Source organism: Ricinus communis, chromosome 8 (genome assembly GCF_019578655.1).
Source record: "Ricinus communis isolate WT05 ecotype wild-type chromosome 8, ASM1957865v1, whole genome shotgun sequence".
Classification (NCBI taxonomy): Eukaryota; Viridiplantae; Streptophyta; class Magnoliopsida; order Malpighiales; family Euphorbiaceae; genus Ricinus; species Ricinus communis.
Genome location: NC_063263.1, coordinates 8,468,826 through 8,492,539, shown reverse-complemented (window position 1 = coordinate 8,492,539; position 23,714 = coordinate 8,468,826). Strand labels below are relative to the sequence as shown.

General features: G+C 28.8%; 3 protein-coding genes and 2 non-coding genes across 7 annotated transcripts; 2 read left to right on the top strand and 3 right to left on the bottom strand.

The window, feature by feature from the left end:
- The first annotated feature begins 4,131 nt into the window (after positions 1–4,131).
- On the top strand, positions 4,132–4,205 carry TRNAI-AAU. Its single transcript has one exon. It is a non-coding gene; the product is annotated as a tRNA-Ile (tRNA).
- A 3,988-nt stretch (positions 4,206–8,193) lies between these two features.
- On the top strand, positions 8,194–10,907 carry LOC8273769. 2 transcript variants are annotated; one of them, XM_048378633.1, is made up of 3 exons: positions 8,194–8,383; positions 8,571–10,423; positions 10,615–10,907. In XM_048378633.1, the coding sequence occupies exons 1-3, from the start codon at positions 8,317–8,319 to the stop codon at positions 10,741–10,743; spliced, it is 2,049 nt and encodes a 682-aa protein (XP_048234590.1). In that variant the 5' UTR covers positions 8,194–8,316; the 3' UTR covers positions 10,744–10,907. The 2 variants fall into 2 exon arrangements, with proteins under 2 accessions (XP_048234590.1, XP_048234589.1); XM_048378632.1 differs by having other exon boundaries at positions 8,565–10,423.
- A 557-nt stretch (positions 10,908–11,464) lies between these two features.
- LOC8273768 (protein OXIDATIVE STRESS 3 LIKE 2) lies at positions 11,465–12,485 on the bottom strand. Of its 2 annotated transcripts, XM_015717312.3 has the most exons (3): positions 12,199–12,485; positions 12,000–12,111; positions 11,465–11,897 (listed from the first exon to the last, which is right to left on the bottom strand). In XM_015717312.3, exons 1-3 carry the CDS (start codon positions 12,296–12,298, stop codon positions 11,615–11,617), a joined length of 495 nt encoding a protein of 164 aa, XP_015572798.2. In that variant the 5' UTR covers positions 12,299–12,485; the 3' UTR covers positions 11,465–11,614. The 2 variants fall into 2 exon arrangements, with proteins under 2 accessions (XP_015572798.2, XP_048234591.1); XM_048378634.1 differs by having other exon boundaries at positions 12,000–12,475.
- A 6,210-nt stretch (positions 12,486–18,695) lies between these two features.
- On the bottom strand, positions 18,696–18,848 carry LOC112534361. The gene has a single exon (XR_003078658.1). It is a non-coding gene; the product is annotated as a small nucleolar RNA snoR135 (small nucleolar RNA).
- A 1,403-nt stretch (positions 18,849–20,251) lies between these two features.
- LOC8273767 (profilin-6) lies at positions 20,252–22,656 on the bottom strand. Its single transcript, XM_002515906.4, has 3 exons — positions 22,430–22,656; positions 21,616–21,753; positions 20,252–20,673 (listed from the first exon to the last, which is right to left on the bottom strand). Exons 1-3 carry the CDS (start codon positions 22,553–22,555, stop codon positions 20,539–20,541), a joined length of 399 nt encoding a protein of 132 aa, XP_002515952.1. The 5' UTR covers positions 22,556–22,656; the 3' UTR covers positions 20,252–20,538.
- Between the last annotated feature and the right edge of the window lie 1,058 nt (positions 22,657–23,714).

Here is a 23,714-nt window from a genome sequence, read left to right as displayed (position 1 = left end):
ATTAGTAACTCTGTCCCCATTTGAATTCATTTCTAAGTCTTTGTGGAGTTAACTTATAAGAGTTGAAATTTTGAAAAAGAAAAAACTTAATAATTGAACGTCTATGATAAATAAATAAATAAAAAGAATTATTTTACATAGACTTAGTCTATACAACATAACAAATAAGAGAGTTACATGTATGATTGACATATATTTTATCTTCTAGACTAATAAATATATTATCAATCATTTATCGATTTAATCTAAATAATTATTTTTTTAAAAAAATTAATTTTTTCTTAATTTTTTGACTGTTAATTATTTTAAAAATTAAAAGAAAAATATTCACACTTTGTCATTGAAATTTAGCTCTGCCTTGACATGGCAAACCATGCCAATTAAAATTGTTTTGATGTAAAGAATCAACCCAAAAATGGAGGGAACACAAACACTGTTCTTGAACTCAAAAACATTTTTTTCTTGTAAAGGTGATGATTATGTTTTTGATATCATCATAGATCCCCTTCCCATTACTTTAACCAGCACATTGTTTTTGTTCTTATCTGGGAAAAAGGCATAATTATGATGGAAAAGGGTACTTTGGATAATTGTGCCATATTTTTAATTAAATATAATTTTTTAAAATTGTATGAAATGGCAATATGCCCTACATCATCCATGTACAAATTTCGTGCTGCGTGAGGATAAGGTCTCTCGATTGACTCTTTGAGACAATTATTTATGATCCCAACATTGCCCTCTTGCTGTACTTCTTATCACAAATCAGTCCTAATTTATTGGTATTGGTATTGGTAGGAATGTTGTAGTTGTACTCTCATTTCCAATTTTTCTGGATTGAAAGAAAAAAAACATAAAATTAGGTAGATACATTAGAGAAACAATTCTAATTTGAATCTCAAAACAATAAATATATTACTCAACTTAATATTCATAATCTGACTGCTTCAGGAAATAAATTTAAAATATTTCTTTGGTACTCAATACATTCTATGATATTTTTTTTTTATATAAAAAAAGTTATTTACCTCTGAATTTGTGTAAACTTTTGATTCAATTTCACGTGTATGTTAGCATAAATTTAGATGGCAAATTATTCTTATGATTTATTTATTAAAATAGTTTAATTTTTAATAATATTTTATTGGATGGAATTATTTCTTTTTTACCAAGTAGTACTATACAGACTAATTGTATTTCTTTTCAAAAAGGAAAATTCTAAACTCAGGTTTTATATTTATTTGATTATTGGAATTATTATCATTGCGCTGCTAAATTATTTAATTAAGAGTAATTTCCAGTTTTAACCAAATTCGTTTTATTTTTTCATAAACAGAGAAAGAAAAAATCGAAACAGATGGGTTTTATGTTTCGTTTGGGAAAAGCTTAGCCGCAGGCAGGATGAGAAGATTCAAGATTCATTATAAATGTATATATATATGCCAAGGAAGGAAAAGGGTAGAGCCAAGCATCCCAGGGGCAGTGTTGAACAGAGAAAAAAAGAGACGTTGCAAAAATTATACTAATTACAAAAGATTTAATTTATTATCAAAAAAAGCGAACTGATTCCTCTTTAATTAACAATTCTGTCCCTTCTGATTCAAACACTGAATTTTCAATTTCTTTATTACATTTGTTTTTCAGGAATCTCATTCTACGAGACCATGGACCTCTAACTTGTTTGGCTGAACGCCTTTGCTTTCGTCATCCTAATCCCAATTTTATAATTATAATAATGATAATATACCTTTTCTCTAAAACATTAATATTATTTTATTATCTGATAAAATAAATACTAATATAATAATAACCCTAGATTAGTTCATGCAAATCTAGGATTAGTGGCTACTGCTTTGTAATTTGAAACTTCTAATTTTGAAAAATGTTGTGTGTGGATTATCTGATTGGAACAGAATTTGAAAGTGGGTTCATTAGTCAATATTTTGCATTAATCACAATACTAATTTAATTGTTTTTTTTTTTTTGTAATTTTTTTGCTAATAACAATACAATACAATAGTAATTTTTCCAACACCTGATGACGGTGCCATTTGGATGGAGCAAACGGAAGCAAAGAACAATTGAAAAGAATTTCCCAATTTTGACCATCTTGGAATGTGGCTTTTTCTTTTGGCATTGAGAGGATGGACATGACATTATTGTAATTCTCACAAGGATGGATTATTAATTAAATCATGGTTTTTTTTTGTTAATTGCTCAGGCTTCTCATGTGCTTAGCACTAATTATTGCTTTCCAATTATTTTAATAATTCACTTGCCACCGGCTCTGTCAGTAAGTTAAATTTCTTTTGTTTTGTATAAGGTTTTATGCGATGTCTTATCATCTTATTGGTGGATCTCATTTAATTTAAAATTCTTATTAAAGATAAAAAATTTGAATTATTGGACCCCTTATTTTAGATTTGTATCATCCTAATAATAGGGAAAATTATTAAAAGTTAAGATAAATATTGGTTAGTACATAGAGAATATAAATAAATATGAAAAGATAATTGTAATACAGAGTCTTGAGTTTGAAATTTCTTGTTGATAGAGTTTTATCACATTTATTGTCACCAATGAATTTTAAGAAATAATTATATATCTATATAGTGTAGTAGCATTAAGGCAAACACCTAAGGTCCTCCAATGGTAATAAAGACCTTTAAATCATAAATGCCTCATATATATATTTTTTTATAGAAACATTTTTTATCAAATTAAAATTGAAGAAACTATCTAAAATTTTAAAAAATATAACTTAATGAAAATCCTAAAAAATAGAAAAAATAAACCTTAAAATTAGTTTATAAAGTTAATAGCACCATTCTATAATTAATTAATTTTTTTTTCTAAAAATTAGAGTCTACCAGCTACCTAATTTATTGCTAATTGAATCGAATTCTTAAAAAGAAAAATACTCCTAACGTAATTTTTTTCTTACTGCAGACTATATCTTATTTATCTTTTCAAAAAACAAAAATAACTATCCAATTTATTGCTAATTATGTCAAACTCTTGAAAGAAAAAGAATTTTTTTTATAAACAACAGTTGCATAACTCATAAAGACTCTATTTAATGAGAACATCTCTAATGGTGATCTTTAGTATTTTTCTATTTAATTTTTTTAAAATTAATGCTTTCTTTATTTTACTTTATTCAATAAGTTTTATTATTTTAAATTATATTTCTTAGGAAAGGAAAGAAAAGTAATTTTTAAAGAAAAAAATCAAAAAATAATAGATAGGATTAATTACAATAAAAATAAATAGTAAATTTGGTTTTATATATTTAGATCTATTTTATATTTTAAAAATAGAATGGCTTAGAATCTTATTTTGTTGAATTGTTATAGATGCTAAATAATCCTTTTGTTATAATCTTTTACATAATAAAATTACATTGTGGAAATAGACCCATCCTTGGCTTATATAAAGAGTCTTTAGATATGCTATTGCACTTTCATTCTCATAACTCCACCTACAATGGCCAAAAGCAAATTTGTGGTTTAATTTGAATTTATTTTTTTATTTCTAACATAAAAGCTTCGTAAGTTTCTCAAATGTTAAGCTGCCTTTTAAGAAAAGAATAAAATTCTATTTGCCCCTAAAATTTATGGTTATGTTCAATTTAACCTTTAGAACTTTTAAATCAATTTGTCTAAAAATTTATTATTTTAGTTTAAATTAGGCCTTATATGAGAAAGTGAGAATCACTTTTACTTAAGAAATAAAAAAATATTTGAATAATTTAAAATTTACCTATTTCTTATAAAAAAAGTTGAATACATAATTTGAAAAACAAGTGAAATACTTTTTGATTTATTTTAATAACTAGATTTATTATTAGATAAATATTAAATATTTTATTTTTTAGATATTGGAAAAATTAATAATTAATTATCTTTTCAGCAATTCACTTTTTTTTATTCTTGATAGAGGGTTACACTCTCTTTTAAACGAAATGAAGTAAATTTTAGATTAAATTAGCTTAACAAGTTAAAAAAGAGTAAAATTAAGCCTGGGTGCAAGTTTAGGGGCCATATTTAACTTTATTCCAAAAGAAACAAATGAAAGTATGGTAGTTTTGCAGTTTTTGATTATTTAAATTCCAGCATTGGTGAACGTGATGGCCTATTAGCTCAGTTGGTTAGAGCGTCGTGCTAATAACGCGAAGGTCGCAGGTTCGAGACCTGCATGGGCCATACTTTTATCACGCTTATGCTATTTTTGATTAAAAGCATATACTAAAGATAATTTACAAGGTTTTTACTTTTTTCTTTCCATTTTGTTCTTTTAAACATAAGAAATAAGAGGCTTAATATCTTGCATCTCAGTTCGTTATTATTTCTTCAAAATGTTAATATTTTTTTTAAAAGCATATACTAAACACAATATACAAGATTTTTACTTTTTTTCTCTCCATTTTGTTTTTTATAAGAAATAAGAGGCTAAATATCTTGCATTTCAGTTAATTATTATATTTTCAAAATGTTTATATTTTTGTTTAAAAGCATATACTAAACGTAATATACAAGGTTTTTACTTTTTTAAACATAAAAAATAAAGAGGCTTAATATCTTGCATTTCAGTTCATTATTATTTTTTCAAAATGTTTATATTTTTGTTTAAAAGCATATACTAAACATGATATACAAGGTTTTAACTTTTTTTTCTTTCCATTTTATTTTTTAAACATAAGAAATAAGAGGCTTAATAAGTTATTATTTTTTCAAAATATTAAAAATCTAATACTGTTGCATAGAGCCAGCTCAACACTCTTTGTAGCTATATGTAAATCCTTTATAATATAAATATATTATAAAAATTTATTTTTTTTATCTTCAAAATGAAAAATTACTAATTAAATCTTCATAGTCAAGTTTAGGTATTCATAGTCAAATTCTTATAAGTTGTTCATACATTTAAAAAAGAATTATCTTTTTTCATAAAATTTAATATCTCAACTAGTATTTTTATTTTATCGTTTATAACTTTTTACAATTTTTAATTTTGAAGTAAATCTAAAAATATTGATATTAAAAAGCATATCATATATTAAAATATTTTCTTAAATTTAAACAATTTCTTTTACAAACTATCATCATAATTTTTTGTTTTGAAATAAATCTAAAAGCATGATATTAAGAGGCATGTCATATTTTAAAATAATTTTTAAATTTAAACGACTTCTTTTTTGAATTATCATCATAATTTTTTATTTTAAAATAATCTTAAATTATTAATATTAAAAAGCATGTCATGTTTTAAAATATTTTTTAAATCTAAACAATTTCTTTTCCATATCATCATCATCATCATCATCAAACAATTTAATCATTAACATATGATATAGTTAACATTACCATTTTAGTTTAAGACACTTTAACAAGCTACAAATAAATTATTAATATTAATTATTCTAGCACAAATTAGAAATTATTTAGAGTTTTAATAAAATTAGAGTGCTATAAAATTAACAATTAGATATATTAGAGAAAATATTTTGAATGTTTTTTTATTTTTTAAGCTCTAGGTGTCATATTACATAGGTGTCATATTACATGATCTGTGGGTTTATGACTAGCATTAGAAAATGGATAAACATAAGGTTATCGAAATTCATAGTAAACTTGACTAATGAATAATTTAAATAAAATATATTCTCATACAACATATCAATGATTCACTAACTAATAACAATTCATACGGTTACTATATAAATTATATTAGTCCATCAGTATAAATAGTTAATATAACATTATAAGTTTAAAATAATACATCTTAATAATAAGTTTTAGAATAATTACTGCAGAGTATCTTGACATTTAAATAGTTACATTTTCAATAAAAAATAATTATATCAATTCCGAAGAAGGAAAAAGTCGAGCAGCCAAAAGGAGAGAAACTGCAAAAGAATCTAGTTGTCACTTGAAAAATCAAATTTGAAATTATCAGTCTTGAGAGTGAGTTAAAATCATATGATCCAAAATAAACACAACTATAAATATAAAATAACTACTTAAATAAATATAAACTATCACAAAATAATTAAAATATGTATTTGTCATAATTCGAAAAATTCAATTAAATAAATATATGAAGAGATTTTGAATAAAATCTGCCAATTCTATTAGCCATTCAACTCTCTTATTCTAATAAAGCTGGTCTCAGATAGCAAAACTCGATCAAAATTCTTAAATTTAATCTAGTATTTAATTACCAATATAGCTAGTAGCCAAAGAGCAATGCTCGACCGGAGTTCAAATAAACTATATCAAGCTGAAAATTCAGGTTAGCAGCATAAAGGAAAGGAAGAAGGAAGGAGAGATCTTTTACTTTTTCCTTTTACTTTTTGGACCAAAAGAAGTATTTGGCATATATAAATACTGCACCTAAGTCCTTTCATTTTAAGAATATAAGTAAATATTAAAGTTAATATAAATAAAATTTGACTCACTTATTTAAAATTACAAAATTATATTTAAAATTCACTAAAATTAATATAATATAATTATTTATGACAAACACTTATAGTAAACAATTATTAAATAATCTTTTAGATGCTTAAATTAACACCAGAAATATTTATTTATCAAAATATTTCTAAAGAATAAGTAAAATTAAAATTCAGAAATTATATAGTATTATATTATGCCTTGAGCCGGCAATACTGTTAAAAAATGAAAATATTAAAAACTTATAAGTGTAAAACTCTAATCAATCAAATAATTTAATTAACTTTTCAGTTATTTTTGTACTAATTATACCCAACTCTATTCAATTAATGGACTTCTAACATTGTTATAGAATAAAAAATAACATAAAACGATGTCGCATAATAAATGTATAAATAACTTATAAATGTTAAACTTTAATTAATTCTATTTTTTTTTTTTTTTGATTCAACCCAAGTTTATTCCAATTATTGGACTTCACACTCTTTCTATTTATTTATCACTCTGTCTTATGAATTTAGTTCTGATGTGTAGGTGTTAAATTTCCTATTCTACAAAATAATTAGATGAACATCCAACTGTTCGTCCAACAATTAAATTAGTTTTCAAACCTTCTAGCAAAATTATTGAAAAAAGTTAAATTGTAATAGTTTAAGATCCGTTTTCGTTTGAGGTCAAAAATAAAAATAGAAAATAGAAAAGAATGATAATATTAATAATTATATTATATATTAATAATAATAATACTTAAGTATAATTAAGAAATAATAGTATTTAATTTATAATTATTATATAATAAATATGAAAAATAATATTTATATAAATAATGAACTATTATTTTATTTATTTGGTTATTTATAATTAATAAGATTTAATTTTTATGAAAATAATATTTTATTTTTAAAAAATAATATTTAATTCCTATTTATAAAATAATTCTATCTCAATTTTGAAATAATTTTTAATGAACTAAATACTAATAATAAAAATAATTATAAATAAATTAAACAGGAATGTACTTTAATAAACAATTCATCTTAGCCGACTTATTCAATTATTCACTTATCAAAAGCATTGAGGTAACAATTCAAACAACTGATATGAAAGTCTAAACAGGCAAAGTAAGATCCAAATTCCAAATGAAAAAAATAAAATTAGTTAAGCTCCATTTATTTTCCAAAAATATTTTTTAAGATGATATGTTTTTTTTATTTAAATCTTTTGGTATTTGTCATTAATAATAAAAGTTAATAGAATTTATTTTTCTAAAATACGCCAATTAATCTATTAACTAAAAATAATTATCTTTGATTATCTTTCGCCATTGCTGACTAGAAAGATTTTAAATTTGATTAATTTTATAAAATTTCTATGCAGTTTTAATTATTAAATTTAAAATCTTTATAAGAAGAACTAATGAATTTTTGTGTGTAGTCCAAACACCAAAAATAGTTTTCAAGTGGTTTTATTTTAAATATTTTTTCTAATAATAGAAAATAAAATAGATATTAAAAAATGTTTTTTTGCAAATAATATTTTCGCGAAACGGAAGCTTGTTAGTGTAATTGTTTTAATTTTCTGTTATCAGATTATGGGCCTTCTGAAAGGTTTTCATCATATATTGGACCCATCGTAAGCTGTAGCCCTAAGACGCTCCTTGCAACTGCCCGTTAGAGACTGACACCCTCCAACGGTCGAATAACTGGAAATTCAAATTTCAGATAAGTTAGTTTCCAATGCAATCCACTTGCCAACGGTCATTTTTTCTTTTCTGTTCATCTCACTTTCTCGCAAAATTCCTCTCCAATTTCTGCAAAAGGCTCTGCCATTGAAGCCAAGAAACTAGAAGTTCAAGAAAATGAATGTTTCTGATAAAACCATTTCATCTTCATCGACTTCAAACAAGCCCCCTTCAATCCCAAAAGGTAACTCTCTTTTCCTCTTCTTTTTCTCCCTTTTTCTTTTCCTGCTCTGTTTTAGAGAAAGAAACGATAAGAAAAAGAAGAAGGAAGGATTAAAGAATCTTGTAACAGCATTTTTCTTAATGCAATTTTTAATTTAGTTTGATTCTGTGTTTTATACCAAGAAAGTTGCTTTAATGGATAGGTACAGATGAGAATGAAGAAAGCTACCATGACAAAGGTTTAAATGTGCAAAACTTAAAGAAATCAACTGCAACAACACCAGCACCAATAAAGCAGTTCATGTCGCCGACAATCTCTGCAGCTTCAAAAGCCAATCCTCCAAGAAAGAAAATATTAGCTGAAAGAAATGACTCTCAAGATACCTATCCCCAAAAGACCCAAAACTTCGATTCAAAATCTACCCAAAAGGCAACAAATCCTGATTCAAGAATCACTTCTAGCATTGAATTTGGAGACAATCAAGAAAATGCTCTTATTGATGATTTGTCTTCAAGGCCTTACGACCCATTAACTAATTATCTCTCTCCACGGCCTAAATTTCTCCGGTATAAGCCTAACAGGCGGAGAGAGATACTGCTTGGACAAGAAAATCAGGTTAAAGAAGGCAAAGATGATGGTCCTTTAGAGGCCAAGAAAGAAATAGATTTGCCTAGTCCTTGTGGTGCTTTGGCTGCTGATTCTACAAAACCTAATGCAGAGCAAGAAAATGAAGAGAGTGACGATAGTGAAGAAGAATATGAGGAGTTGGACGAGGAAAGAGGTTGCTGGGGAGTGAGAGGAGTAGTGAAATTTTTTTTATTGATGGGTGTTCTGGTGTTTTCTACCCTATATATTTCTTCTATGAACTCTCCTATACCTTCTCCTTCTGTACAAGCTGTAGTGAGTGTTAAAGATGGATATTACATGATGCAAGATCATGTATATCGATTTGTGAAGGATCTTGACAGTGGAAATCTGTTCTTGGTTGATAGAAAAGGAATAGAATTGAGTTTTGCTGATGTAGATGGAATCAAGAAAGAAGAAAGGATTGAAGATATTAAGATTAAAGAAGCAGGAATTGATGATGAGCACAATGGAGGGTTTGTAGAGATACAGAGTGGAGAAATCAAAACTGTAGATGAATCTAGTGTAGGAGGGGAAGATGAAGCTATGGAGATTGTGGAGCATGAAGAGAAGGGAATAGTTGATGATGACTTGGGAAATGTCATAGAGCTGCAATCTGGAGAAGTTTCAGATGGCAGTGATTTTGAAATTGCAAAAACAAAAAACTTTCCTGATCTTGAAATAGCTAAAGCAGGAGAGTTGCTTGATCAGGTTGCAACAAATTCTGAGTTGCAGGGACAGGAAGCTGTAGAAGTGCTTGAAATGCCTTTAGAGATTGTATCAAATGTTGAGAAGGATAAGGAGGTTGTGTATGAGCCAATCAAAGAAGACATCTTGGACGGGGAAACTGGTGGAACTGCGGATATCACTGATGAAGCAGAAGTTACTAAAAAAGAAAGGCTTATCAATCACATGGAAACTAAATCAATTCTGAAATTGGTCATTGGGTTTTCAGTATTCTCTTCAATTATTGCATCTCCTGTATTAATTCTTCACTTTAGGAAGAAGAACAGAAATGCAAGAAAGGACTCGGATACAATTCCTGAGCCTTGTCTTGACTCTATGAGAGCAGAGAAATGCAGCTCACTGCTGGCTGACAAAGAAGATAGTCACATTGAGCATCCTATAACTTTTGCCAACTTCAAGTCTCTGATAAACTCCTTGGAAGAAGATTCGAAACAAACACACGAAAGTCGGGCACCAACATTTGAGTTGCTTGGTGAGCTTGTAGTGGGAGAGATGAGTAGCTCTCTCAGGAGCTGTAGCAGGAAAAGCAGGGTAATAGAGAGTGAAATGAGCAGTCATTCTGTTTCTGTAGAGAAGGGAATAGGCAGTAAGGCTAACTCAACTCCTGTTCAGTTACAGTCAGCTTTCTCAGAGACCTCAACAACGAATTTTCATTCATTTACTAATGAGAAGAAAATCCTGAAGAAAGAGGTATGTGACACGAATTTGCCTTCTGCAGTTTAGTTCTAAATGAAGTGGTTTAGTCTTGTGCCAACTAGAGAGTATTCTTAAATTTGAACCATAAAACTTATTGCATTTTCAAGAAGTTGTTTACTTAAATTATAGCCTGGAACAGATCATCATTTTCTATTTTCTTTTTTCTTGCCTTTGTGTTGAAGCAGGAGGAGGAGGGAGGAGGGGATGGAGATGTCAAGAAGATGGTAACAACAACTACTCCGTTGAGACGATCAAGCAGACTCCGTAATCGAGCAGTATCTCCATTAATTGTTTCTGCTGGCTGCTACATATGAAACAGCTTTCTCTGTTGTTTCATTGTAAAGCCCCTTTCCACTTGTGTTTCTTCTAACTGAAGACATGATTAATTGTTTGTTTTATTTATTTTAGTTTGTTATTTAGGAACTCATTCTTGTAAGAATTGAATTCAACATGATTATTAATATCTTGACCTTGATTATCTCCATATATTTCTAGATTCTAGTCTTTTTCCCATACCAATTATTGATGTACCAATCATTATCCTCCTGTAACCAAGATTAAATCTGCACTAAGTGATAAGTTATGGGCATGAAGTGGATTCCATGTTCAAGTTTTTAATTAGAAAACTATTCTCAAAAGGACTGTTCTGAAAGAAAAGGAGAACAAGTTGCTGTACCTTTTAAAATAAAAAGAGGCAGAGTTTTAGTTTTATAAATATCCTTTATCGTGCTATACCTAAATTGTAAAAGGGTGTTCTAGGGGTTTGCTTTTGGTTCATGATCTCCACTACCAGTTCATATTCCATTATCTTCTTGATCAAGAACTCATGATACCTTCTTTCTTTCTTATACTGGCAAACCACACGCCATAAACAGTTGGCAATTTAGAAGTTGTGAACAATTTTCAAGTATACTTAAACTCAAGAAAGCTAGAATCAATATCCCAAGTATTTGAAGAAGAGATACGAAAGAATAAGATAAATGAAAAGAAAAAAAATATTCACCACAATATATATCTGCAAAAGAATGAGATAGCTAGGCTCTCAAGTATTTCGATATTTCTTTATTATGATCATGTTATGTACAATCAAAAAATGATGGTGTACATCAATATATATAAACATAATTCAAGCAATAACTCATTAAATCTTCTTATTTCAAAAAAAAAAAGAAGAAAAAAAACTCATTAAATCTTCTTTTGAATAGGAGATAGAGGAGGCCTGCTATTACTTAAAAAACTGCCTCTTCTACCTGGAAAAGATAAACATGACCTTGGAACCTTCTTTGATATTATGGCTTTTGGGAGGGTGTATGGTTTGTAGGAATCCAATCCATTTGCACAGCTCTTGGATGCCTTCATTTTCCTTCTACAAGGAGTTTCCTTCTTTGGAAGGTCTTCAATGCTTGCTACCCTTGATAGAGATGTAAATGACTGAGACTTCCCTTGATAAAAACTGGATAATCCTCTCCTGCATAAACATATATAGAAAAAGATAAAGAATTATTTTCAAGGCACCTTGGATAATAAACTTCAATGTTATAGCTAATGCTCGAGTTTTATGTACACTTACTTGATGGGTAGATGGGCCATGAGCTCTGATAATTCAAACAAAGGACCGGCAGTAGAATTTGAAGATGATGTAGATAAGGTTGAGGTTGGCGAAGATGCATCATCTACTAAATCTGATGATGAAGAAGTTGATCCGTTAGTCGTACTTGAATTACCAAAGGAAGAAGATGTGTTATAAATATCACCCTCAATTTCATCACCTTCCATGATCATCCATTGATCTTGATGCTTTGCATGCCTATTATGTTTTAGCACCAAAGCTGGAGCTTGAAGCATTTGCTCTTTATTACCTTCATCCATGGAAGACTATATGATATGAGCAGTACTTGTTTCCAAGAACAAGAAGAAAAAGGAAGTGCATAAATATTTGAAGATCCAAGAAAGAAAGAAGAACAAACTTGTGTATCACACCAAGTATGGAGCTTGAGACATTCTTGAATCCGTCCTTTAAGGGGAGCTTATATACACAATGATAAATATGAACAAATACTACATAGATTTGGTTGTTTATTTTTAAGGAAAAAGAATCTGTCACAGCAAGTAACATGCAGTTTCCATGATTCTAATTGCTGCACATGTGACATGGATAATAAAATTTGACCTGTGAAAATGATTTAATTGGTGAACTAATAGATTAAGCTACTATTAACTTTTGGATGGATTAACTATTAATATTTTCTAGGGTCGATGTATATATTCATCTGTATACGAAATTAATAGATAATTGACACATATATATTAATTTAAATAATAAAATGTGTCAATCATCTCATATCAAAGTATAAGTCACTCATTGTCGTTACATCAAATTTATATAAGAATTTTTTATACTTAAAATCAAAATAATTTATCAACAATTTTCTACATTAGATGCTGATTATACTTAATATAATTTTATAGACCTTTTCAAATATTTTACAGAGCTTCTAATTTTAACTAATAACAAGGGTGAGTTTGGTATTATATTAGATTGTAGTAATGGGTATTTAGGGATGAATAAAATTAGTTGTAAACTGCATGGAGAATCCATGCACTTTGGGAGTTGTATATATTATGTTTGAGTGACAGATAAAGAAAGGTCATTTTCACAACTCATCTTGACATGTTTTTCTAGTTTGCCTTATCTTAAGATTCGATATTATCTTCTTCTCTTATGGTTAGAATTCCTTGACCTTGTCTCCAAGAAAGAAAGGATAAGCTTCATGGACTTGAATCCTAATTGGAGTCACCATCTAATACCCAAAACAACTCCTACTAACTTAACACATGTCATATTCTTATTGTCAAATTCTTCAACCATATGAAGGGAAAATAAAATAATTAACTTCTCTTGTCAAATTTTGGGTCAAAAAAATTTAAACACTGATTCTTCTAGATTATTAGTAGAACACCCACACACACTCTCCTTCTCTCTCTCTCTCTCTCTATATATATATATATATATATATATATATATATATATGAAGAGTCACTAGGTTACTAATTGATATATGGGTTTATATCAATTAAATTAATCACTTGAAAAACAAAAGAAAGAAACTTTGATCTCAAGTATGAAGGGTGCAGGTGCAGAAAAAGATAAAAAAGGGTATCCTCCGAAAAGCAAGAAGAGACAAAAAGATGGAATTTTTCTTCTTCTCTGAGAAACTTGCACTTGTGTTGCTAAATCAAGGGGTGACTTTTAGGGCAAAAGAAGGAAGGGAATGCAATACCATGGGCGCCACTAACCCTTTTCAAAGTTATTTGTTATATATAATTCCTAAACAGTTGAGCATATTTTACAATTATCTCATTGGCATTGATCTCAAATAAATAAATAAATAAATTATCTCATTGGCATTGCAATTCAAGCTTTTCTATCTTTTTTGAGGAGCAATGTAACTTACTTTTTTGCTTAATACAATCCTTTTAGTTGAGTATGGTGATATTTTTCTCATCCATTGCTGCCTCTATGGACTAGTATGCTTCACATTAGCAGGAATCTTATCTTTTATTTAAAGAATTTTATTAGAGTATTATTATGGTACCCTACTATTATTAGTCTATTTTTTTAATTATAGACTATTAATTGAATTATTTTAAATAATTTATTTATTTTATATATTTTTCTGCTAATTAAATTATCAATAAGTTTATGTATAATTTTAAATTTTTATACGAGTTAAAAATTTTATAATTATCAAATACCACCAATTAAATTTTAATAATAGATAAAAAACTTAATAAATAAAAATAATATAATTAATTAATTAATAATCAAATACTATATATAATTGGCTAATCTAGTTAGTATTTAATTATATTAATAAATTATTAAAATAAAAATAATATCAATATTTATAGGTTATATAATACTTACACCTATGGTACATTTATTTGAGAGAATTAAATTTGAAACTTTCCAATTTCATGAGCAATTAGGGAGTTACTAATTAAATTTAAACAAATTCTACAATCTCTAATTATATTTGACATTTAAATATATGGAATATGGAGTATCTCACCCAAATAGTGGATTTCACACATAATTTGGATGAAATTTACTCACACGTTGAGATGACATATAGGTAAATAGGAAGAAATTATTATAAAATAGATAGTTGCTTGGAGATTTCTTTTATTTAAAAGAGAAAATTAAAGTGGGGGAAATGGGGAAATGAGAAATTGGATTGTCAAAAGGAGAAGCAAAGATGTCAACCTCAGTTTTGCAGCAACAAGAAACGGTGGAACATCCATTGCTAAGTTTCCTACCAACAGACATATAGTAATGGGTCAAGCTTAACAACTTACTTCTTTCTTTTTGGACTTTAGATCCTCAAGCTGAACATTTTTTTTTTAAATTAAAATTATATTTTTAGCAATAAATTGAGTAACGGATATTATTTTATTATTATAATAATCAAGCGATATTATTTTTTATTAATTTATTATTTTTATGTTTTTCTAATAATTTAAATTGTTAATAAATTTATATATATATATATATATTTATTGTTTATGTAAACCATAATTAGATAAGAGAATGATTGAATCTTACATATAATTAGTAAATTTGATATTTAAGCATATTAAGAATTTATTAGATTAAAATAATATAAACTATAATAGATTTATGAAATATCATACGTCTATAATATGTAAGAATAATTCTAATATCATACGTCAATTGAATCATTAATAATAGTATCAATTATTTCTTTGCGACTCTACAGTTACAGATGCATGTGCATTTTCCGAAAGGAAGCATATCTTTTACATGATTAATCTATTCTTTTTTTCTTTTTTTTTTTTACATTTCTACCTTTTATTTAAGAGAAGAAGCTGTATTTATTAAAAGGTAACCATAGTTAAGGCTGGATGGTTAAAAATAAGAAATAAGGTCCAAATGTGCGGTAAACTTTGCGGGCAATATCAAATAGACTATTTTAATTTTTTTTTAGGTCAGATTAATCCCTTTTTCACAGACAAGAGTATCACTCTTCTATTTTATTAATAAAAATAATTGAAATATAATAAAATGTTTTATTCTTATCTCTTTCTATACAGAATTTTAAGAAATTCAATCCAAAAAAAATCTATTATCTCCTCTTCCTATTTCGGTCACTCAACTCTATTTTGAATCTAGCAATTCACCACCATGAAATAAAGTTGAATATGACAATCAGCCGACAACACCAAATGGCTTTTTTTGGGTGAAATTTGATTTCCTTGATGAGGATTTACTTTGTTGTTGCTGTTGGTTGTTTGGTATTGTTGTTGCAAGCGATGATACAAGTGGCGGTGGTGTAATGATGGTTATAGAGTTGTTAACGACAGTGGTGGCTGTTGCTGGTTGTAGAGTTGTTAACGGCGACGGTGGATGTTGGTGAGAATAATAGTGGCGGTGGTAGTGCCATTAACGGTGATAGTATTTATTAATGGTGTTATTAACGTGGTTTAGTAGTTTTAGAATTTTATTAAGAAAAGATACTTTATTTATTAACTTTTATTTAATACTTTTAAATAAAAAAAAATGGTAAATGTTCTCTTTATTAGCCCATAGAAACTAATAATATGAATTTTGATGATAATAAAATTTTGTATATTTTTATACTGTGTATATGAACATCTGATAATATAGAATCAATCACTGACTAAATAGAAAAGTTCTATTAGACATCTACATCTACTTTAATTAAAGATAATAGCAAAACGCTCCAAACAGAAGTATATATCTCAGCAATTTCTATTTAGGAAAATAACATGATATTTCAGTGCTACACATGTCAGCTGCATTAAAACTCTTAAAATAATATTTTATTATCTATAAAATTATATACGGTAAACTAATTCTAAACATTAAATTAAATAAAATAATAAGCGAGCTGGGATCTAACTTTCAAGTCAAAAACAACAAGACAAAGAGGGGAAAGTGATAAGGATAAGGAAATGGAGACGCAAGAGTGCATCTCGACTTACCTAAAAAAAACCAGAAAGCACAAGTGATGCAGATGTGATTAAAAATTAGATAGAATTTAGATGGCCACCTTAGCCTCCACCGCAGGTGGGGGCAGACCTTACTGCCCTATCTTATCCATTATTTCCCACATGTTATGGGTTTGCCTTCTCAATTCCATCAAACTTGTATCAATTATGACAAGAGCTTATACAGATACAAAGACTTGGTACAAATACAATGTTTATTGGGGTCAAAGCACCGAAATGTCATGTTTTTGGTAGAATGGAAAATATGTCCCTTTGCTTCTTATATGACACTCGTGTATTTACCTACGCAGACAACCTTATTGGAGAAGAAAATGTGTATGGCATTGCGACACTTGGACCAATACACTTATACCACGCAAGTTCCATACTCTTTTCTTTCTCTCTTTTCAATCTCTATCTGGGGAACTTATTATTTGTTTCTTTTCTTTAGGTGCACCCTTATATCTAGTCTTGTGTAAGCTCCACGTGGGTATGAGAATGGCATTCTCTTTAGAAAAGAAATTATTTGCCAAAATATATTATTAAGTCTTAAAATTTTCAGTTTTTTTATTTTTTATTTTTTAATGTGTTTTATTTTATTATATTTTTATATTTTTTTATTTAACTAAAGAATACTCAGTTATTAATTAAAAGCTAATGAAATTCTATTTCATTTTTATTCAAATACTATAACTATACAATAAAAACTATATAAAAAAATACTATAATTATATACTAGAACTGTATCATGGTCTCATCTTAATTTTAAATGGTATTATCTTCTATTTTATTTAGAATTTTTTATTTTATAATACTTCAGGCGCTAATGAAACTATTTTAGTAAAATTTAACTGTCTCAATTCTCGGGCGATTGCACCAAAAATTCGAATTCCCTTTGGATTTCCTTCTTGATCAATGACAATTGCAACATTGTCATCATATCGTATTATCATACCGTTATCACGTTTGAGTTCTTTACAAGTACGTACAATTACAGCTCTGATTACTTCTGATCTTTCTAGAGGTGAATTTGGTGCCGCTTCCTTGATCACAACAACAATAACGTCACCAATATGAGCATATCGGCGACTACTAGTCCCTTCATAAAATAATCATAGATCGTGTAAATATCTTATAATCTAATTACATATTATATATCTTTTATAGCTTCATTTAAATTTTGAATTCGAAATTTAAATATATAATTATATTAAAACTCTAATCAGTAAAGTTTTAAAATTAATTAAATTAATTCTCAATACTAAATTGAAAAAATAACAAAATTTGAGATAGTCTGGAGTTCAATTTCAAGGACATCCAATGCTTAAGGAGATATTGTAGATAAAATGGTTTGTAGTAGCTAAACCAAACTACTAGATTAACGATTTTAACTAGTAATCTTGAGTCTTAAAGCTTTTAAATCTTCACCATTAGAATTTTTTAATCTATTGAGCGAACTCCGGAGGTTCGAGCCCTATTGCGACTTAAAAGGGTGCGGATCAAATCTTGTATATGTCAGATTTTTTGAAGCTCATTCTTCTACTTTTTATCTACAAGGGTTACTACCAAGTAATTGCCAACTCAATTTACAGGGAACTGATCATTTTCAAGTAAAGAGCTCAATCATATCCATAGTTACAGCCTAAATTACAAGAGATCTATTCACATTTTTTGTTTTAAAAGACGATTTAAATAAAATTAAAAGTCGAACAATTAAAGGAAGATTTCAATGATTTTCCTTTGTTCTTCATGTTTTTATTTTTCACACAGAGAGTATTCAGAACCCCTCCCCAGTCCCCACCACTTGTTCAATCCCCTCGCATCCCATCATCTGCAGTACCTCGAAAACAAACACAATAATGCCTCAATTTGAACCCTCTCCTAATTTGCAACTTAAAAAAGAATCCATTTGGTTTTAAGGAAGCCATCATCCATGTGTTCCATCCAACTACAAAGACTTACATTTGGACCAATTAATCTGTATTGCTCCACAAACTATATTACTCAAAATTCACTATCCACATTCAAATGAATTTCTCAGTAACCAAAAATCAAACAATTGACAGGCTTAGATAAACTTGTTAACCCAATTTATTAAATTTTTTTTAATGAATCAGTTATTTTCCAGCAACCAATCAGCAATTAGTCCATGAGAAATAGTTAGATTCTTAGAATTAGTTAGAAAAGAATCTGACAATAATCTGACTATATGAATAAAAAGTGTGTAGTTAAGAAATATGGGGAAGATGATTGTTGAGAAATTTCAATGGCAAACTTGAAACACAACTGCCCATCTTCCCCTGAATTTTTTATATTGCAGGGAACACTTTCGGATTCAATGCGCATATTATTAAAGCACAACGCCGATACACACAATCCCTGCTCACTTCCATCTTCTAAAATGAAAATACCAATCATATTCAGACCAAAAACAAAACAAATTAAGCTCAAGTGTTATTGATAATAATAATAAAAGAGAAGGAGAAAGGAATTCAGAAAATCACAGATAGATGAGCTATACGGCACTGAGAAAATTGGGTGTTTCTCAGTGTTATATATATAGACAGTGAGCTAGGGTTTTTCTGGTTTTCCAGATTCTAGTTTAATTGACTTAAATGCCCTTGCCCTTTGGGTCATTATAGCATCAACGTCTTTTTTTCTTATTGGGCTTTGCGGTTGGTAAAATTGAGTGACCACTTGGCCCAATTAAAAGTTCTTTACCCCTAAAGCCCAAACCCATGTGTGATTCACTCGGCCTAGATCATTTCCTTTTTCTTTTTGTAGTGTTTAAAAAAAATATTTGGATTGTTTTTTATATGACTACATACATTTTAGGGATTTTTTTGGTATTATTTATTAATATAAATAATTACCAAACTATTGAAAAATTGGTATGATGATGCCTTCTTTTGATTGAAGAAATTATGATAATAGTAATAGTAATTCAACTACTGTAAAAGATAGAAATGAAGCTTAATAGAAAGGTGAGTAGAATTACAAGGAAATAGAGAAGCTCAATGCAACCTTACCAAGATTAAAATAGACTTATGATCTCGAAAGAAAAAGACTATTTATAAGATAAATCATATAAATATATACATAAAAAAAAAGTTAACCAGAAATGACAAAGTTTTTACTTATTTTCTAGAAAAATAATATAAGATGGAGATATATTTAATTGTATACATTTCTTTTATTGGAGAATAAAAGAAAAAGAAACACCAAACAGGAAGAGCTAAACAATCAACAGCCAGAGATTCCTGAGGAACACTTCCACTCCATTCCTTCGCTTGTTCTGTACTTTCCAATTGATGCACTACTATGGGATCCCTTTTGTTTCTTATGTCCTGAATCAGAACCACCAATCCCAATTAATTTTATACTTCATCTAATATTAGTTTTGGAATACATCTAAATTTTAATAATTAATACATTTAATATGTGATTATTGTAATAAAAAAAATTAATAGATAAAAACTTCCAAAAAGAAAACATTAACCTTTTTTTTTTTTTTTAAACCTGTGAAGTTGGAACCATTCTTTTTCCAATTTTATAAATTTTGGTCCTCACACTGTACCAGTGGATTATGAGGCTGATTAAAATATAAATATTATTTTAAGCTTTGTTCGTTTTCACCGGTTTCAAATTTATCAACAATTGAAACTGGTTTAGTTTCCAAGCAAATGCAAATGGCATCCACAAAGGATATAATATATCCTTACAACCATGTCCTGTTTTTGCAGCTAAACCCATTCCTTAGGAAAAGAAAAAGAAAGAGAGAGTATTCCATACTATAAATAAATCCAAAACATATCAAACTTTAGGTATGCAAACTTAATTCAAGCATAACAGGAGAGAAGTATGAATACACAAAAATTACGATAACATGATGGAACGAACCAAAAGGACAAAAGCATGAGCCTACAATCATGGGGGAAAAAAGAAAAGAAAAAAATAATCATTGTTTCTGTCCTCACAATCGTTATTTTCCAACAAAATCATTAATGCCAGTTCATGGCCAGCTGCAAGCCCAAACCAGAAATCAGCATTTGACAACCATTCCACTATTATGAGCCCTACAGGCCCTGATCAATGAGGTAATCACCCAGCCTCTCTACTACCATGTTGCACTGTCCTGGGGTCAATGGCTCGTCGTAAATGCCAATAACAATAGCTTGCCCGGTCTTCTTCAGAGTGGCGCCACCAGAACCCTGCGAAAAAAATTATAAATAAAAGAACATTTAACATGCATATTCATCGCATATCATTTTACTAGATGGAATTTAAAATCTCGACGACTTAAACATAAACCAATTACTGCCACCAAATACAAGAAATTCATACTGGAACACAAATTATCCATGAAGATTATTATATTCAATTTCTCTTCCACATTGTACAGAGTGATTAAAGAGAGTCCATCATCAGCAGACCAATGGAAAACGAATATCAGAGCATTATTATTAGATCTTAAGCATCCTAGGCTTAAGAAGATGGTAAATCTTATAATTTATTAGGGACACCTACTGCGGATACTTTGTGAACTAAACCTTGCTAAAGTAAAAGCAACCTGTCATCCATCTATCAATACTCTGTTGTCTGCAAGAGGCCAACGAAAGGGACCAGGTCATGGAAAAAAAAAGTAAGGGGCTCTTAAAGATGGTCCAAAGTATGGAATCCTTGAAGCTTTATAATTATTTGTTCGAGGACAAGTGGGAATTTAAGGTCTATAACAAAGTGTTAAATAGGTTTGGACAGCAGGATAACAAACTTTACAGGAATTCCTCACAAGCAGATTTTGAAGTTCAAAAGATAGACAAAAACACCTGTTTGTGCCCATTAATCATAATAAAGGTACGTGTCCATAGAATTCACTCGCATCTACTGCATTATTTCCACAAATCAATCTGAACTTTAATGCATCATAAGAATAAGGGAAAAAGGTCTTTTTTTTTATCCGAACCGTATTGCCCTTCTATACTTCATTTGACAACAGACACTCTTCAATGTCATGAAAATTTGGAAAGTAAAAGGGAAAACAAATTTGAGCTACATTTATAAGGCTAAAACCTTAGGCAAAAGCTATATCACTGATACTATACTATATCTAGATCAATTATAGTAACAAAATAATATCAAAAATAATCACTCACTTTCTTTCCACGAATCACAGCTCCAGGCTCTCCTTGGATCACCATGTACTTTGTGCCACCAAGGTGCAACCCAGTTGGGGCAAGAGATCCAGGTTCATCAAAATCTTTCATGATTGCAGTAACCTCTTCTGGTTTCAACTGGAATCAAATCGACAAATGAATCTTAAATGACTCAAATTCTTACATAAATGAACATTATCATGTCTACTTGAAAGGCATACCAAACATGGAAAGTCATTGAACTCACAAAAATGTAACAAATCCAAAATTTCAGCAACATTAACAGTATAAAGTTTAAGCTTATCCTCAATTGGTATTGAAACTAGCATTTTCCCGTTTTTCAGAGCCTAAGAAATCAAACAAACATCATTGGCAAAATAGAAAAACTTTCTTCCCCCTTATGTGGTACGTTAAGGGTATATCGGACTTAAACATTCCAATGTCCTTCTCGCAGATGTTGGCACCTGACTATTCACTCGTGAGCAATCTTATGGGCACACCAACGTATCGGCATGGTGCATTTAAACAGATTTCATTTTCGTAATTTCGATCCAGATCACAACATAACTAATCTAAAAGGCTAACAACAGATCTTTAACAATCACATAAATCAAGATAATTAACTATTTTAACTCAATAAAAAAACCAATCCCTTTCTCCAATGTGAATCACAACTCTGAAATGATGATTATTGTATCAGTACGTAATAGATCCAATCCAAATCTAAACAAATTGAACAAACAAATAAAAACCCTAACAATCCAAACAAACAGATCAGGACAAACAAAGAGGGATAAAAAAAGAGAAAAGGGACCTGTGGGAAGGTGGCGCTCTGGGCCCACACGCTGCCATCGTGGCCGATGATGGCGGCGGCCGTGAGAGTATGGCCATCTCCGACATCGCACATAAGATGATCATCAACATATGTTTGCCACGACATTTTGTAGATCAAAACAATCCTAACCGTTTGCTCGGTTTACTTTTAAGTTTTTGATGATTGATTTTGATTTATACGTTCTTTGAAATTTTCTGGTTCAAAGAAGAGAGGTATATATAGTGATTTCAAAGTGGCAAGAGAGGATATGTGTACGTGTTAATGTGGGTACCACACAAGTATGATGGATGATGGTGGTTTTTGATTTTGTGAATTGTGATCGGATCTCAGCCGTATATTCGAACATGATTGAATGAGTGCCGTTCACGTTCCTTCTCCTCTGAGTTTTTACAGAGTGTGTATCTTTTTCTTTTGTGTATGAGAACACACACCGGAAGTTTCCGCTAGATCATCGTATCCCACGTGGCATTTTGTCTAGGAATAAATCTGGTGTAAGAACAATTCTTTTATAATTATATTCCTTTTTACATTAATTTTTATTCCTCAAATTTTTTATTAACTAAAAATTAAAGGTTAATCTAAGTGTAATCTCTGCCTATGCAAGTTTTTTCTTTTTAAACCTTTACCTGTGCAAGTTATAATATAATAGTAGTCTAAATCAGTCTCATTATAAATCATTTAAATTGTATGTTAATCATTTATTTATTATTGTATGTATATTTAAAGTGGACAAGTATTAGTATTTTTCCGGAGATATATATAATTAAATAATCACCATAATAATTTAACATGCCTTTTTTTTTTTTTTTTCTTTTCTTAAGATTTTAAACTTGAATGAAATAAATTATCTAAAAGTTTCAAACCTGGAATCTCCAAGTTTCCTGAATTTGAATCTTAACTAGGTTTATATCACACCAATAAATCATCAGCAGTAATCGTATATTTCTTTTAAAGCATTCGTACATGCAAAAGTGGAAGATAGAGGGAGAAAAAGAATAGGTGAAAATGGGTCTAAAATTACATTATAAAAAATTAGCATCAACCTAGAAGGGAATGTGCGAAAAACGTAATAGTTACAACTCACATATATATATATATATATATATATATAGAGTGCTAAAATTATAATAATTTTTAAATACTTTTCTTTATTCATTAAATGAATTATAAAGTCTTAGATTAATTTATATAAAATTTAATTTAAGTTTTATAAATTTTCTTTAAATAAACATATAAAAATATTAAAAAATCACACTCTAAAATT